At 43.8% G+C, this 16,627-nt stretch overlaps 1 protein-coding gene across 3 annotated transcripts in view; it reads right to left on the bottom strand.

The window, feature by feature from the left end:
* The window catches only part of lmo3 (LIM domain only 3), a 58,257-nt gene extending 42,260 nt beyond the window's left edge, over positions 1 to 15,997 (bottom strand). The window contains exons 1-2 of one of the 3 annotated variants that reach the window (XM_076721769.1): positions 15,650 to 15,997; positions 8,545 to 8,758 (exon numbers count right to left, since the gene is read on the bottom strand). In XM_076721769.1, coding sequence (XP_076577884.1) covers positions 8,545 to 8,750 — 206 coding nt within the window. In that variant the 5' untranslated portion in view covers positions 8,751 to 8,758; positions 15,650 to 15,997. Of the gene's footprint in view, positions 1 to 8,544; positions 8,759 to 12,739; positions 13,161 to 13,426; positions 13,831 to 15,649 lie in introns of those variants that run through there. The other 2 variants (XM_076721768.1, XM_076721767.1) reach the window with 2 other exon arrangements.
* Positions 15,998 to 16,627: the final 630 nt, after the last annotated feature.

Genomic DNA, 16,627 nt, shown 5'->3' with positions numbered 1-16,627 from the left:
GCAGGCACCGTAACCTTTTAGAGTACTACATCCTTCAAAAAACAAAACCCTCCCTGTTCTCCTCCAAAAAGAAGGTAAAAAAAACCAAACAATTACAGCACAGGTGCAGTCATGGGAGAGAAAGACGCTAACGTTATCTCTGATGTGACACACTCCCTGAAGTTGACCTTGCAGCCGTTAAACAGGGGAGTGAAGACGATGTACCAAGCTAAACAGGTCCGTCAGCCTACTAAATTAATCAGTTCTCCTCGATTTACAGAGTAATGCTATTCATGACACTGCTGCCATTCTGTTCTTGGTTTCTCAGAATTTCAAATCAATCACTGGTTACTTACAGCGCATCTGTCTTTGGACATCTTGCCGAAATCATGGTTGCACTTTTACTTCTGCACAGCTGTGTGTTTTGAGCAGTGACGCAGTCCTCCACTTTGTCCCACGAGGGGTTTTGACTTGTAATTTGCACTGTTCTGCACTGTCATTACAAGTGCAGGTAACACTTATTTTCCACAGTGTGTCTTTGCCATGGAACAACCAATCATCCTCATTCTAGTCGAGCCGTTTTACACACAAATGTTGAATGGGTGGTCTCGATGGTCTTGTCTCAGCTATCTCAATTTAAGTGGTCCTGATTTTAGGCAGATAGCGTCACGGCATACCTGTTGGTGTTCTGGTCACTCTCGAATCATGTAAAAGGAATTTCATACATAACTTATTTCCTGTTTTTTTCTGAAGACATCTTGGTTATTATAAAGTGTGTGAATGAACACTGGAGAGACTTGAAAACGTGCTTGAGTGTTGTTATTCATCAGTGAACATCATGTTTGCAATGATTTTTCTGAAAGAAATTCTGCAGAAATGCAAGGCGCAATTTAAAAATCAGCCAGCACTTACAACTGCATCAGTACCACAAGCAAACATGACATTCACCAGTGAGCCTGGTCACTGATGCTGACATTGTTTTTAAGAAAATGTATGTGTAGGCTACAATATCTATGCAAACGTATGCATGGGGGTGGGGAAATATGGTGAGCACTAATGTGAAGTTCTCACTAACAGATTTACAACACTACTATGATTCTACTCTCTCAGCAGACCCTACACTGCAGCTGGAGTAGAGCAGCTGAAGAAAAGTGAGCTCTGGTGTTATTGACCAGCGGCCTGGCTGAGGATGTCCTTGTGCCCTTCAGCGTTAGTTGAGAGAACAGCTGAACATCTGCGCTAGTCATTAGAGAAAGAGGAGCTGGCCTGAATCTTTCAGCCTGCAGAGAATCAGGGAGGAGAGAGCTGATGACAAACTACACCCAGCTTCCTGCAAATCTCCCAGGAGCACGGCTACCGTCAAGTGTTCGGGATGTTATGCAGTGGCTACTCTGAAATCACAGGCTTTCAGCTCTTTGTGGAGGTGTTTGCAATCCATCGATGCCTTAATAATGAGCGAACGAGCTGGGAGTCCAGTCTGCTCTGTGGAATGAGGCCGTGTGTAATTTGGGTAGAACTAAGCTGTATATCTTGAGCCTGATATTCACACTGAATGGCCATTTAATTACCACGCCATTATTCAGCCTGACACTGACTGCTCTGTTGCTGCTTTGGGGGGGGGATTGATTTTTTATTTTTCATAACCAATCACTATTGAGTGATGCATTTGGCAGCTCCATCATCATCAGTAAAGCTACATTAGCCAGTTTACAGTTAGTGAAACTCATTCCCGTAGGTGCGAAAGGAGCCTTTAAGAATCTTGTTTTAGTTGCTTACAGTATGATCAGTTTGAACTCATGTCCATTGGAAGTGGCTCCACGAATGATACATTTCCACTGTCCTTCCATGTGCTCAGTATGGTCCAATAAGCTTTCAAACTACCGTTAAATATCCTGCTTCTATATCATGTTATCGCTCTCCTCCTGTTCTCCATGAAGGCCCAAACTACACACTTTTTCCAGCCATCTTTCAAGTCTCCACAGAGCGAGTGTGTGATACTCAGACGTTGGCTGTTTTACTTTAAAGGAGCGCTAAGACTGAATGTGAAGCTAATTTAGAGATGAGGCATTGATGGCTAATGCAAAGACGTGAGTGGATACGAATTTGAGGCGAAGACGCATCAGAGTGCTTGAAAGTGTTTCAACTTGAGCAAGAAATGTGAGCTTATCCGGAGGCTTTTTGACTCCGAATCATTCAGGCACAGAGAGAAGAAGGGGAGAGGGCTGCGGAGTGAAACGATGGTGAGTTCTGAGATCGTTCAGACGCTGAGCGGTTACACCAACACACACAGACAAACTCCACACACAGCTGGTGTACGCTGCTAGCTGTACAGTTGGTACCTTGGCTGTTCGGGGTGATTAAACATGAACGACCCGGCGGTTAAACGCGCCAAGTGATTTTCACCTCACCTTCAACCTGAATGCTCATTAGGGCTGTTTAACATGGGAAAGATTAAAAAGACGCACACAAAGACAATGTTTGAAATAAGGAAAACAATAAATGTACATTACGACACGTGCATGTCGATGTCGTTTTCAGCTCACGGTGAAGCTGTATGGCCCAACATGCTGAAAGAATAAAATGAATTCCGAATTTTAGATCATGGTACTAAACACTTCACTGGATTGTGTGTGTGTGTGTGTATAAAATATATTTTGCTACTCTGTGAGTAATCACACGCTGAACAGTTTTTTTTTTTTATTAAAAGGTATGACACATGTTCATAAGGAAGAATGTATCTAAATGAGATTTCTGAAAATAATAGATGCGCTTCAGACAGCCTGAGCCTGTTCTCTTCATCCCTGCCGGTCCCTGGAGATAAAGCTTGACTTGATGTCACAGTCACGTCTGACGCCGACATACAAACTGACAATGCGTCATAAGCCCGATGTGAGATGAAAAAAAGATACATTTTTCATTTACATTTACATACATGGTTATACAAGGTGGCTGTGGACTACAAAGTTGATTCTGAAGGAGGAAAAAATGTAAGTTATTACACTGAACCATGCTCTACATGTTGGTTATCTCTCACTGATAGCCGGCTTTCCAAAACGTTAATAAATCCAGCCATGTTGACGGCTCTGTGAGTTTGCCTGCATTTACAATCTTAGTAAAACCACTGTAGAGGAAAATTGAAGTTGGATTAAAAAAATGAATGAATAGATAGATAAATAAATAAGTGTTCTCCTGGTGCTGTCTTTAAAATGGATGCCTGGAATTTACAGTTTTCCATTAACTGATGCCCAACAGCTTTTTCATGCCTGCACCCGGCCTTGGAGCCAGCGCTGTGTTGTGTGTGTGCGGCGAACACTCAGCAGGCCGCTGTGCCGCAGTCTTCATTTTCTCAGCGTTTTTAAACTTAAATGTGTCAGTCTGCTCTCCTCCTTCCTCTGGGCTTTCAAACATTATCGCTCTGTACTGTGAAAATCACACATCAGCATAAACAGTGGCGTCGCGCTATTACCAGTATCATCAATGGAGGCTTTGGTTTCAAAGGGATCATTTGTTGATAAAGTGTTCTCGCTGCATTTCTCCATATTCAGAGAGAGCAAAGCACAAATCAAGCTCTAGGAGATAATACCTGTAATTATGTTTGCAGTCGCAGGTTTATGAAGGGACGGCTTGGTTACACACACACACACACACACACACACACACACACACACACACACACACACAAATTCCTCTCTGTACATCATATTTGATCACACAGGGACTGCTGAAGCTTTAAGTTTTTTCACCCAATATCTGTTTTTTTTTTTTGTTGTTGTTGTTTTTTTTTTTTTACTCAGTTTTTTGTGTGTTCCGACAGAGGATTATTATTTCTCTGCTGGTGGGATCACATCGCTCATGGTTGTAGACCCCTGAAAAATTCTATTAACCCTGGTTATGTCAGGCCTAATAACATGCCACCCTGCTAAGAAGAAAAGGATTGACTTGGAGAAGGGGTGGGTGTGTAATGAAGGCCCAAATAATTTACTTTTAAAGCCATGGGAACATAAAAATGGACTAAAAGTGAAGACATCCTTATTTTTTTCCTCTCCTGTCACTAACCTGGGCTGAAAGACTGAGATAAATATAAGCAGAAATAATATAATTGCGGTTATTTTTTGAGGAAGGGGTGTGTGTGTGTGTGTGTGTGTGTGTGTGTGTGTTTTCTTTTTTAAATTGTATTGCGATGTGATGTTGCAGCCATTGATTGCCTCAGTGATGGAGCCTGGCTTTCTTTGTTGCTCTGCAGATCAGATGTGGAGTGCTGCGGTTTGCTATATTTGCCATTCATTAGCCAGCATTGAGGAGATGTCAGGGCGCATTCGCGGGCAGGCCACTAGCGTGATAGTGAGCGTCAAATCAATTCAGTCACCTTGAACTTTGAAGATGAAAGAATAACATGTTGGAATTGGTCTCCCTCTTACCCTGCACGCCTGTTCAGACACACTCGCCTGGCCTCGCCACTACTGTATGCATTGGTGTTTGGCAAACAATGCCCACATCAACTGATTCACTGATGCCATTTACGGTTTGTTCTGAAGCTCTACAGTCGGCATTAAAGACCTGTGGACACTGGGCAGCAGATGGACAAACACTTCTGGCTTTTGGTGTGGAGATATTTACATGACACATCACTTTTGAGACAGTACAGTACAATCATATCCAGGATAAGTCTGCCACCATTCTGTATTCTCCTATTGTCAACAAATCTCATGAAAAGGCCCAACTCAACAATGCGTTACTCTACACAGTAAGCCCATTGATACCTACTAAAGACATAAAGCTTTAAAAACATTTCACAAATATGCTTTTTGTCCTTTTTTTTCACTGTAGTTTTTATCAAATTTTATTCAAATGGGGGGACTATTTCCAGTGACGGATTAATACACATTTGGTGCTCTCTAGAGTACTTGTGTGTGTCGAATCAGAATGAAAGCACTCTGTGTGTTGATGGTAATGAAGGAGCATGTCACCCAGCACAACACTAGTTTTAAGGTGAGCCTGGTCACTGGGAGGAGGTCAATACTTGGTCTGTGCACAAGTGTGTGGAACTAAAAAAGAGTCAGAGTGCACAAACAACAGGAGGAGGAGGAGGAGCTTTGGGCTGAGCTTAGGCTCACAAAAAAAAAAAAAAAAAAAAAATGCAGTAGTCTATTTCCCTCCTTTACTGTTTTCTAGGATGTTTCACATCAGTAAGATTTCAAATTCCCTCAAAAAGCAGTTAAACTGAAAACTGCAAATTAAACATTAAACAGCTGTTACACTGTCTGTGTTATTGTGTCACATCAGACTAACCACCTGGGTCAGCTGGGGTGCTATTCCAGGACACTATACAAATCATTACTGTTAACCACCTAAGGAAGCCTTCAAGATGAGTTCATCTGCACAGTGTATGCCCGGTGCAGCTGCATGAAGTAGGAAGATGTAGCATGAATAAGCATTAGACTGCACTTGGGACTGGAAGATAGTCAGCATTAAAGAATGTGACTGGGTCATTTTTACCTTTACTGACAATTCAACAACATAGATCTTGTTGCCAACACTTCACTTCAACCAGAGGGTCTGGTTTAGGCCCTGGTTGGTCCATTCAGGAATCCAGCCATGCATCATAAAGAGAGTGGCTGTAACTCTGGCTCATCATGGCTTTTCTTTTCTAATTTAAACCTAGTCTGACTCATCGGATGTAGACTGTCATTGGCTGGTTATTTCAGGTTTTCAAAATCCCCATCATTATAGGAAACAACAACAACCACCTCCGAGCTACCAACCTACGCGCTGAAAACGGTGAGTTACTCTAACCTGGTGGCCATCGGTACTAACGTAAACAAGGTCACAGCTGTTACCTTTTCTTTGCAGTGATTTAGCCATTTCAATGACAGAGCTCACCTCCCCATGTGCAAATGTTCCACCAAAGCCAGTTCCCCCACACTATTTTGCAGACACCACTGCTGCATCCTTGGCTTTGTACTGCCAAAGACAACTGAGATACAAACAAACCAGGGTGGTTTGTTTGTATCACAATTGCCACACCTCAGCATGTAGAGCCAGGAATCAAACCATCAACCTTCCCGTTAATGGCTGATCTGTTCATACTTGCATTTTTTCAGTCATGTTTTTCTGTGTGAAAATGTAAAAAGTGCATAAAAACAGGTAGATGGACATATATTTTACTTAATAATAATAAAAAAGTGTCTCAAATGATGTTCCACCCACACCTGACTGCACACTCAGCTAGTGTGAGTGTTGAGGCTGAGTCAGTGAGTAGGTTGATAATCCCACAGTAAGGCTCAGGACCTTTGGGTTATTCTCTGTCACAGCAGCTTCTCCTCAAAGCCTCTTAGTCCACAGCACCTAACAGTGAGTCTCTCATCACCAATGTTAAAATGAAATGAAGTGTGCGAGGGCCTGCAGCAGGCACACAGGACACATACACCCACAGTCTGACATACATTAGCTACAGTACTGCACATTCTCCCAGAATGCTGTGCTGCAATGAGACCGCAACACAGTCTGGAGACGTCAGATACGTGGACGTGAGCGGGAAATTCAGAGGGAACGACAGTGTACTCTATATTATCAAGTGTAACATCCGGAAATCAGCTGGCATCAATATGAAAAAACAACATGAAATTTTTCACGTTCTGATTTTTTTTTTAATGGGTAGCATCACGAAGATCAAACAGGCCTATAACACTTTAATTCTGATGAGAATTAAAATACTATGTCTGCCTGTCAGGTAATTTAGATTTTTCCAGATAACACTGATTAGGTTATAAACAATAAAAAAAAAAGTACAGTGATCCTGTGTCAGCAGCAACACCATCCAACAATACTATGACCTGTCATCCTTTTGTGTTTTTAATAACTATCAAAACTGCAGTTGTTGTAGTAATACTACGGTAAGAGTAAAATATAAACACTGTCTACCACTGAAAACCAGTGAGGAAGGCAACTTTAAATCATCTTTTCTGTCAGAAATCAAGTTCTGGACGTGTCAAACCTTTCTCCATGAGCATATACACCTTATGTCAGTAGAAAGCTTGACATGTGTCAGGCCTCCACTATACATTCGTTCCTCATGTAGACACCTTTTAAGCGAGCGGCTGTTTGTCTCTCAGCAGGCCTCAGTACAGCCCCAACACTGGCAGCTCTGGGGAGAAGAATTTTCTCGTACTCACTGACGGAAAGAAATCTCCATCTTCACCAGTCATTAAAAAAAGTTACTTGTTACACTCTAAGAAAATAATCTGTCAATGAGGAGAGATGATTCCTTTGATAACTTTTGAGAAAAAAGTGAGTGTAAAAAAGATTCATACTGGAAATAACCTCACCTCCTATCAACACATTTCTAAATCAGTCATTTTTTGACGATATAAACTGAAGTTATACTCACATTATTATTAAAGAGACTTTTACAGATGCAAAAACAAATGACTGAATGATCATTTACAAATCAGATGTTGCTGATGTAAACAGTTTACAGCATAAGAAACATTAGACTAGTTTAATTGAGTGTTTGTATTAAATGAGCTATTTGGTATTTTAAAAAAAATATATGACCCTGAATTGAGTCAATTAATATGGTCACAATAAAAAAATGCTGCCGGTCCACAAACTGTAAGTTAGACTTCAGCTGGAACCAGGGGTTGCGTCCCTCTGTCAATCAGCATATTCACGGTGCTGGTCCTTCATTGGCTCTAATGACCTCTCACATTTTGCTAGTGGAACATCAAGTTTGGTTATGTCCTACTCTCCTGGAATAGGCTGGAAAGATTTTGTTATTGCTATTGTAAATTTAAATGGTAGCACGTGTTATCTATTGGTTGTGAGTCTTTGGAGAACGATTCACACTATTATTTTGAACCACTGACCTGTATGAAATCAGAAAGGTAAACCTCATGGCATGGCTACTGAAAACTGAGCAAAAGCTATAGAGAAATGTCTGGTATTGTACTTTATCAATCTGCGTTGTTATTTGTCACTTCACATGCAATTTTAAGCTCACAGAGTCAGTTTCAAGAGCTGTCATTTTAAAGTTTAATACAAATCTAAATTCTGCACGTGTATAATCCATTCAAATCTTGAAGTATTTCATCATTTTAAACCGCCGGAAATATTCTCAAAAGGTGCCATGACAACCATGTTTGAAGCTAATTTGACACTTTGGGAGAGACAAATACATGGAACAAGTCCAAAAATGCATTTTATGTAAATAGGGTCACATGAGACTCCTAAGACTTAAATTGCGGTTTTCTAAATAAACAAAAAACAATACTGAAAATAATCAAATATATGAATAACAAAATATAAACAAATTTAACAAAATCAAAAAATTGGAAACAGTAAACAACTGCCACACCTTAACTTATATGTCAAATTTGCCACTGTCTAATTGCTGGGCTGTGGCTTATAAGAAGAAGGTCACAGGCCAAAACCCAAAGACAGCCTTGCTGTCTGAGGGGAGCTCACCCTGATTTTCTAACAGCGATCAGACTGTGTGTTATCTGGATGGTACGTGGTATTTGCTGAATGACACAGAGGCGCCATGAAGACGTCGGCTGTCTTTCTTACCGTAGGTAGTCTCTCCGGCACAGGATGAGGTTGGCTTTGGTGTAGAGCGTGGAGCCCACCTCGCCCAACCTGCAGTCACAGCAGGCACACTTGAGGCAGTCCTCGTGCCAGTACTTATCGAGGGCCTTCAGCAGGTAGCGGTCCTTGATCTTCCGGTTGCAGCCGGCACAGCCTTTTGGCTTGGTGTCCGGCTGAACGGAGAGCATTTGTATACCTGGGAGAAGCACAGAAAGAAGCTTCAAACACTCGTCCAACACCGGCGCACTGAAATGTTCTCTTAATGGTGACATCCTTATGGTGAAGGAACAGAACGCACAACAATTCAAAGACACGATGAACTAAATGATCAATCGAGTACCATTTAACATGGACCCCGTTTTTTTGTTTTTTTTTTAAGTTTTGTTTAATTGACAGGAAAAGTGAAATGAAGCATGGATACACATTGGCCGCATTGATATAATCAAGCCACGTACACCCATTCACACACACACACAAGCACACACTCACACACTGATGGCACAACCATCGGGAGCAATTTGGGGTTCAGCGTCTTGGCCAAAAACACTTTAACATGCAGACTGGAGGAGCTAGTGATCGACCCACCAACCCTCTGAGTGGTGAAGGAGTCGCGCTGCCTCCTGAGCTACAGCTGCCCCAGTTTCTGACTGGTTTTCACTCTGCTCTTTCATCTTTAAGCAGGAGTGGTAGGATAAGTACAATATTTAAATGACACGAAATGAGCTTTCACAGACTAAAACTCAAATTTTAGCTTGGACTGCTAAACAGGAAATTAGGAATCAGATACTTTGTGTAGGGCAACTGACATTTTCAGCATGTTAAGAGTGAATATAAATGTCATTTTTTGTCACTCATAGTGTAAATATAAATAAAGTCTTTAACTGTGGGTCTGAAACTATGTTACATGAAGGGACAAAAATATACAGAGCTAGGCCAGTATGCCGTGTGTTCACACAGGGAAAGGGACAAATTCAAGAAGTCAGCATGCAGACTGTTCCTTTGTACACTGTACAAGGAGCTGCAAAAAACAGAACAAATTAAACAAAGAAAAACTTCATAATTTTAAACAGATTAACTGGCAGTTTGTCTTAATTCAAAAACCATAGGCTACTAATTCTGAGCAGGTTTTGAGTTTGTAGTGTGTTCATACTTGTGATGAAAGGGTCCAGCACACTACAGTACACATAAAATTAACTGTACACTTATCTTTAAGTACACTAAAAACTTGGCTTGGTAAAAAAAAAAAAAAAAAAAATGTCAGTATGCACACTAGAAATGACTTGATTTTTTTAGTTTTTTGCTGAAATGAAGTACTGTCAATGCACAAAGAAAGTCCAGTCCAGGCCCGCATAAAATACAAAGAATATTTCTCACTTTGGGAGCAAACAGCAATGTGTGCAATCCAAATTTAAAAAAATCATTTCCAGGAAAGTACGTTGCACTGGAGACGAGCTGTGCTACGTGTTTCAAGCTCACAGAAATACAAAGACTGAAACAGGTGACTTCGCTAATTAGCACATTACTCACCACTGTGGTTGAAGAGAGACACACACACTCATTGCACTCCACTTTGTATGGAAAAGAGTTTGAGGGGACCCCTGCCCTGATCTGGCCTCAACTAAAAATTTTCACTTATATTTTATTGTCTTTAAATAATTTACTTCATTATTTTCATTATGTTGCTTAAAGGGAAATGAAAGACATTCATATTACTGTTATGGAAAATAATACCGATAAATGATAACAACAATAATTGTTATAATTGTTAATACTAAAAGTTTTGTTTAAATGCTCAGAGCAAAAATCTGATTTAACAGCTATGACTAAATGGCCGGAGACTGACTGTGACAAATGAGACGGGCAGCAGGAGTGACGGCAGGATGTTTGGCGGTCAGCAGACTGGGCTCTGACCAGGAAGAGCACCACTAACCAGCAGTAACAGCAGCACTGTTTAAGTGTTGTGAGACCAACAAACAGCCCACACAGACACAAAGCCACAGTTTCACATTTCTTCCTGGTCACTTTTTTTTTCGCGTTGACCTCCTCTGTGTTTAAAGGGGCGTGGCTACAGACGAGGAGCTTTGCCACGGCAGTATTGTTTGGCCTGAGCTGACTGTGGAGAGCCTTTGTTGGCCCACTGGGGGAGAAGAGGGGGGGGACAATGTGGCCTCGCACCGGGCTGGAATTAGTATTCTCCAACCATTCCCTGAGGAGAGTCACACCCCCACTCCCCTTTGTCCCCAATTCACCACACACACACACACACACACACACACACACACACAGAGAGAGAGAGAGAGGTGTTTCTATCACTTTTGGGGACATTACATAGACTTGCATTAATTTCCTGGAGACTAACCATAACCATAACCACTACCTCTCTAACCTTAACCCGAGTCTTCACCCTAAAATTGAATGGCTTACATCATGGGGAGTTGTGTTTTGTCCCTATAAGCAACGCAAGTTCTCACAATGAGACTGTGTAAAAAGATTAATGTCCCCACAACATGAGTAATGCATGGCCACACACACACACAAACACACTGACACCCATATATACACACACACAAGTGCATGCTTAATATTTCTTAAGGTGCTGATTTTCTCATTTTGAAATACTGAAACTTTCTTTTCACCATTTTAGTTCAAACATGTCAGGAGGCAAATTCATTTATTATATTTAGAAATGAATAGTTCTCAGTTTGTCCCATTTCCTATTTGGAAAACAGATGTTTTGTAAATACATATACATATTTCTTCCTTTCTGGAAGCCACTGACTTCCTTTAATTCCGCTACAATTCTGGAGCTTGAAAGTTCCATTTCACTGACAACCCTGTCATCTGTTACACTTGTGTGTGAATGCATCTGGAAGTGCAGGCTGACCTGAGCAGGCTGGACTGACCACACAACACTAACTTTACCTGATCTTCACTATGATGAACTACGGTCCTCAAGCAGGTTTCACGTATCTGCAAGTTCTCATTGAATAATGAAATGAATGAACCAGCAGCTACTTTGACAGTCAAGGAGGGGAAAAATGTTTTTTTTTTTTCTGTTTTTAAACTAAGTTTCGATGACAGTGAGGCAAATAGTTGAATGACTTTTACTAAATGGTCTTAAAACATATGAAACACTGGTATGGCCCTTTAATTGAAAAATCTGTCACTCCACATTACGATCATCTTTCCTCACCTGCCTCACAATCTATTCATAATTTTAGTGAGAAATGCTTTGGAAATAAAGCACCAAACAGGTTGCAGCGCGGTGAGCAGCTCAGCTCATTTGTTCCAGTGCGTTGGGGCTGGAGATTTGTTAATTGGCTGGATTTAGAGAGCGGGGCGCACGGCTGCTCGGCCGGCTGCTCTCCACTGCGCCTGTTCAGCGGCACTGATCCGTCCAGCCTCGTTAACACTACAAAGTCCCCTCCACTCATTACCAAACCAAAAGACGGAAGAGTTTCGACTCCCCTTTCACTGTGCAATCAACTCGGGGGAGAAGGAGAGAAGCAAGGCAGGAATTTGACCACTTCGCTCTTCCGATTGCCGGGGGGAGGGAGTGCTGAACAAAAGCTTAATTTTCTGGAAGGGAAATCACAGCTGCTCGGAGCTCTAATGATATCTGTTTTGCTTCCGCGCTGGCTCGTATCCTCCCTTTCCTCCTTTTCCACTCGCTGGGCTTCCAGGCTGCTGCGCGTCCCCGGCCACATGTATCATCATATAAGCTCAGAGCGGATGGAGGATGATGGAGGGATGGAGCGGAGAATAGCCTGCTTTTTGAGTCCCAGCTGTTCGGTAACAAGATGCTGACATTTCACCCTATCAGTTTAATTACTGTTGCCATGGCAGCGGAGTGCTGGTAAAGGCCAATAACGGATTTAACACAGAGACTCAATTTGCCATACACAAGCACATAATGCTGGAGACTGGAGCCGCTGCACAGCGATATATCAGCTGTATGGTCACTAACATAACATCAGAGCATCCCTCCTGAATGTCTTACTGAAAGGTTATCAGTGGAATAACAGAGATAATGGAGCAGGTTAGAGCAGCAGCAGCAGGTCAGATCTGGACACGTCGCCTTCGACGCAGAGATGCTGTAACTTGTCGTCGCAGAGCACATTAAACACACATGAAACGCGTCGCTCATACATGCCGAAGCGCAAAGTAAACATCTTACCGAAACTTTTCTCCCTTTTCTGCATTTGTTGAACCGCTGAAGCAGCCGAAGCACCACCATGCAACCCGGAGCCGCCTGGTCCGGAGAGCAGCTGTCTGCAGGCAGGCTGGGATCAGGCTTTGTTAGAGTCGGAACAATCCAGCACGGCGACCAGAGAGGAATGAAAAGACGGGGGGGAACACTGGCCAACAAAACACAGGCGAAGGAGCCACAGCGAGCTGTTCGCTGCCGTCGGGCGTCACACGGCGACTGAGAGCACGTTTATCGACGACCGGAGCTGTGTGTGCAGGGAGACGCAGGCAGCGAATGGCAGGACGACAAAGAGATGTTTCCCCTCCGCGGCGCAGCGACCATCTAATCCTACTGGCCACATAACACAGCGGCTCCTGCTGCACGCTGCTTCGCTAATCAGCGCTTTGACGTGCAACCGGGCATCGTGCACACTGAACGAAAAGGGGGACGCTTCCCTCACTCCGCTCCCCCAACATCACCACCGGAGCATCTACGCTGCTCATTCAGAGCTCTGGTTTCTGTTACATATGTTTGCAATTCGTAACCCTACAGCCGTGACATTTGAATTTGTGTCAGCCTTATTTTAATGATTGTTAAAGAGTGTTGTTTCAAAATGAAAGAAAAAAAAAAAAAAACAGCCAAAATAATAACACAGTTTGTCTCCAGCTCACTCACCTTTTTCAACAAGTTAAGCAGAAGCCTGAACTCCAGCAGCGGATTCTAGCTACAGATCCCCTCTGAGCAGAAAAAGTTCACCAAACTGACATCGCGCGTCGCACTGCACTGATCTTCAGGATGGAAATAATGAGCTCCACATGGATCAGAGCGAACAGTTTGTATGATACTACCCAGCTACAGGTGTTTATCCGCCCGCCGTGGAGCATAGTGTGCGGGGCTCAGGCCTGTCCCCGTGCGTCAGCGACTGAATGGCGAGAGACGGAGGAAGTCAAGCTTTATTATCTCCAAACCCCCAATCCCTCACCGGTAAGACATTACACCGCCACGATAAGGTCATTCACTTATTACCAGCCGCTCCACTATAACGGAGGGCATGCATCACGTGCGCGTCCCCGGAACGCCCACTTTTTCCAACGTCCTTCAGTGCTGGAGCCGCGGGTGCGTGCAGACGCACGGCGCTCATTACATTACAGAGACAGAAAGGCAGGTGGGTTTGTTTAGAAGTGCAGCAGAGCGATTTGACCGTCAGGACAAGTTGATACCGGCATTCCTCTGAATGGAGGTGGACATAATGCTGCTTTCAGGGGCACTTTATTACAGCATTCCTCCTGACACCTGACTGACAGCTGTTCTGCATTAATTACACCTGAGAATATTCACATCTAAAGTTTAACAACAGCGGTGTAAAGCACATAGTGTTAAACTGAGGCAGGTTACAGACGTGTCCGTTCGAACAGGAGTTATACATACAGAGAGGTGATTTTAGGCCAAACACCAAACAGCAGCTCTGCAAAAACTACACCAGGGCCCATATGACATGGTTTAAATTTATTTAAATCACATTCAGACTTACTGTTTAATGTGTTAGATTTAACTAGGCTACTCCAATAGGGCTGCCAGGTTTATTAGAAGCCCTCATTAATGAAGCTTAAAACAATTAGTGCACAAAGAGTACAGAACGTTTGATCACTGGATCACCTGGATTTTTGGTTCAAGTGGTGTTTTTTCTTTCAGTGGCAATCTAATTTGAGAAAATAAAAACAGAGTACAAATAAGGAGGAAGCAGATCTAATGTAGACAATTAAATCAGTCTTCATCGAGGTCATCGATTCCTCTTTCTCTGGCCTTGTTTCTCCAGGAGCGCACACACACGCGTCATGTGAGGTCCCGCGCTCCACTGCGGACTGACTATCGCCTCTACACACTCTTTAGTTAAATCATTCCTGTAATTAAGGGACGAGTTTATTCTTCGCCCTGTTATTGCACCAGTCCGCATCAATTAGCGATTCTGTTTGGACTGGATGAGGCCACGATGAGGCCCACATGTTAGGGCACGGTGCCCCCACACCTCCACGTCCCCACCACCGCTTCCCTATCGCATACACACCACACAGTGTTCTAACACACAGCCTGACAAGTGTAAGTTATTCCCTTAAATATTCTGGTGGGGGGAGGGGGAAGGAGGGGGAGACTGTGGGAGGAGGAGACACAAGTCAATAGTTGGCATGTGGCTCCAGCCTAAAATGCAGCGATAATGAGATGGGTCATAAAATGCTCTCTGCGCCATTATGAGTGATGAGATGCATTAAAGCTGACAGGGTATTACCTGCCAGTAATTAGGTTTTGTCATGGATTGAATTATTTCAAGGCGGCCTATCTTGGTAATCATGCAATTTGCTGCAGAGTGTGTGTAGTGTGTGTGAGGCTGCCACCTCTCTCCCGGTGCCCTTCTACCCTCCCTCCACTCACTGCGTTCCGCCAGTTATTCATCCTCCGCATGAATGGAAGATGGAGACAGAAGGCAGCGGTGAAGGTGGAGGATGGAGAAGACCGTCACACGGCGCGGATCAAGTCTCTTCATCCAACGGAAACGCGCACCTCCATGTACCCATCATACATGCGCAAACGGACGGAGAAGCAGCTTGTTATGCTTGTACCTGACCCCAGCCCCCCGCCCCTGCCTCCTATGAAGAAATAAAGCGGGGACCTGCACCTAAACCCGACATCACACCGTCAACACTGGCGGCGGCTTCCTGTAACCACCAGACTGCCTGCAGAGCGAAGGATGGAGCCTGCTCGGGGAGAAGCCGAATACATGTCGATATCCTCAGCAGTTGTATCGTTGCTGTGTTTATGTCTTCTTGCGTAGCTCGCTCACACTTTACGCGCAGCCCTCGCTCTGCGGAGAGCGTTACATTCAGAACCCAGAAACACACGTACCTTGAAGTACAGCCAGGGATGCCCAAAACAAATGCTCAGGTCGCTGCGGCGGTGTTTATCTTCTCTGCTCTGCTGACTTTGAATCAAAGTGTCCACAAAGCAACTTTCTCAGAGCTTGTTCCACTCCAGATTGGCTAAAGAAAACTTTGCAACAGGAGTTGGAGAACAGTTGCGTCTTTGCTAAAGTTGTGATGGGATGTGAGATCACCCTAAACTCGTCTCCCCCCGCGGCTCTGCGCGTCCCGGACCAGGTTCACAGAGCGTCTCTGTCCCCCTTGCTGCTTCCTCACCTTCTCCCTCCCCTGTCTGTCTGTGTCTCTCTCTGGTTCTCTGGCAGGGAAAAGCGGCGGAGAATGAGCCTCCTCTCCTATTTAAGCCCCTCCACCAGGTCCCCAGTCAGCAGCACACTCCAGCTCATCCAAGAAGCTGACAAGCACCGTTAGGGAAGGCAGCGCATGTTGCTCTAATGGACCTCATTAAGCTCTACTTACAGATGTTCTCTTAACATAATTGATCTGCAGCGAGTTGAGAGGACGGCAACCTATTCCCCAGCCCCCAATTATGGCCCGGTAATTAGATCCCCAACCTCCAGTTCTCCACATTCACCCTTCTAACATTCCGAAATATCAAAGTATCTCTTTCTCTCAAAGCGACCGCCCCCCACCTCCCTCCACCACCTCACCTCCATGTCTCCTCCCTCCTCCCCCTCCCACCCACAAGACACTATTGACAGTCAGATCTGCTAACCTTTGTAGTGTAGCCAGACTTAGCAGTGCACTCACTCCAATTGACAGAGCTCACTCACTCTCCTATTCCTCCTTTCTCTCCTTGCCTTTTTCTATCCGTTGGGAGGCAGAGAAAGAGAGACAGAGTGGCACAGATGGAGAAAGAAAGAGAGAGGAAGGGAAAAAAGTAAGTTAGCACTTTCCATAAAGGGTTGTAATGATAATATCTGTCAAGGGATAATCTTTTTTTTCC

The sequence above is a fragment of the Chaetodon auriga genome, chromosome 22, assembly GCF_051107435.1.
Source record: "Chaetodon auriga isolate fChaAug3 chromosome 22, fChaAug3.hap1, whole genome shotgun sequence".
Taxonomy (NCBI): domain Eukaryota; kingdom Metazoa; phylum Chordata; class Actinopteri; order Chaetodontiformes; family Chaetodontidae; genus Chaetodon; species Chaetodon auriga.
Note: the sequence above shows the minus strand (reverse complement) of the source record. Positions and strands in the feature narration are given on the sequence as shown.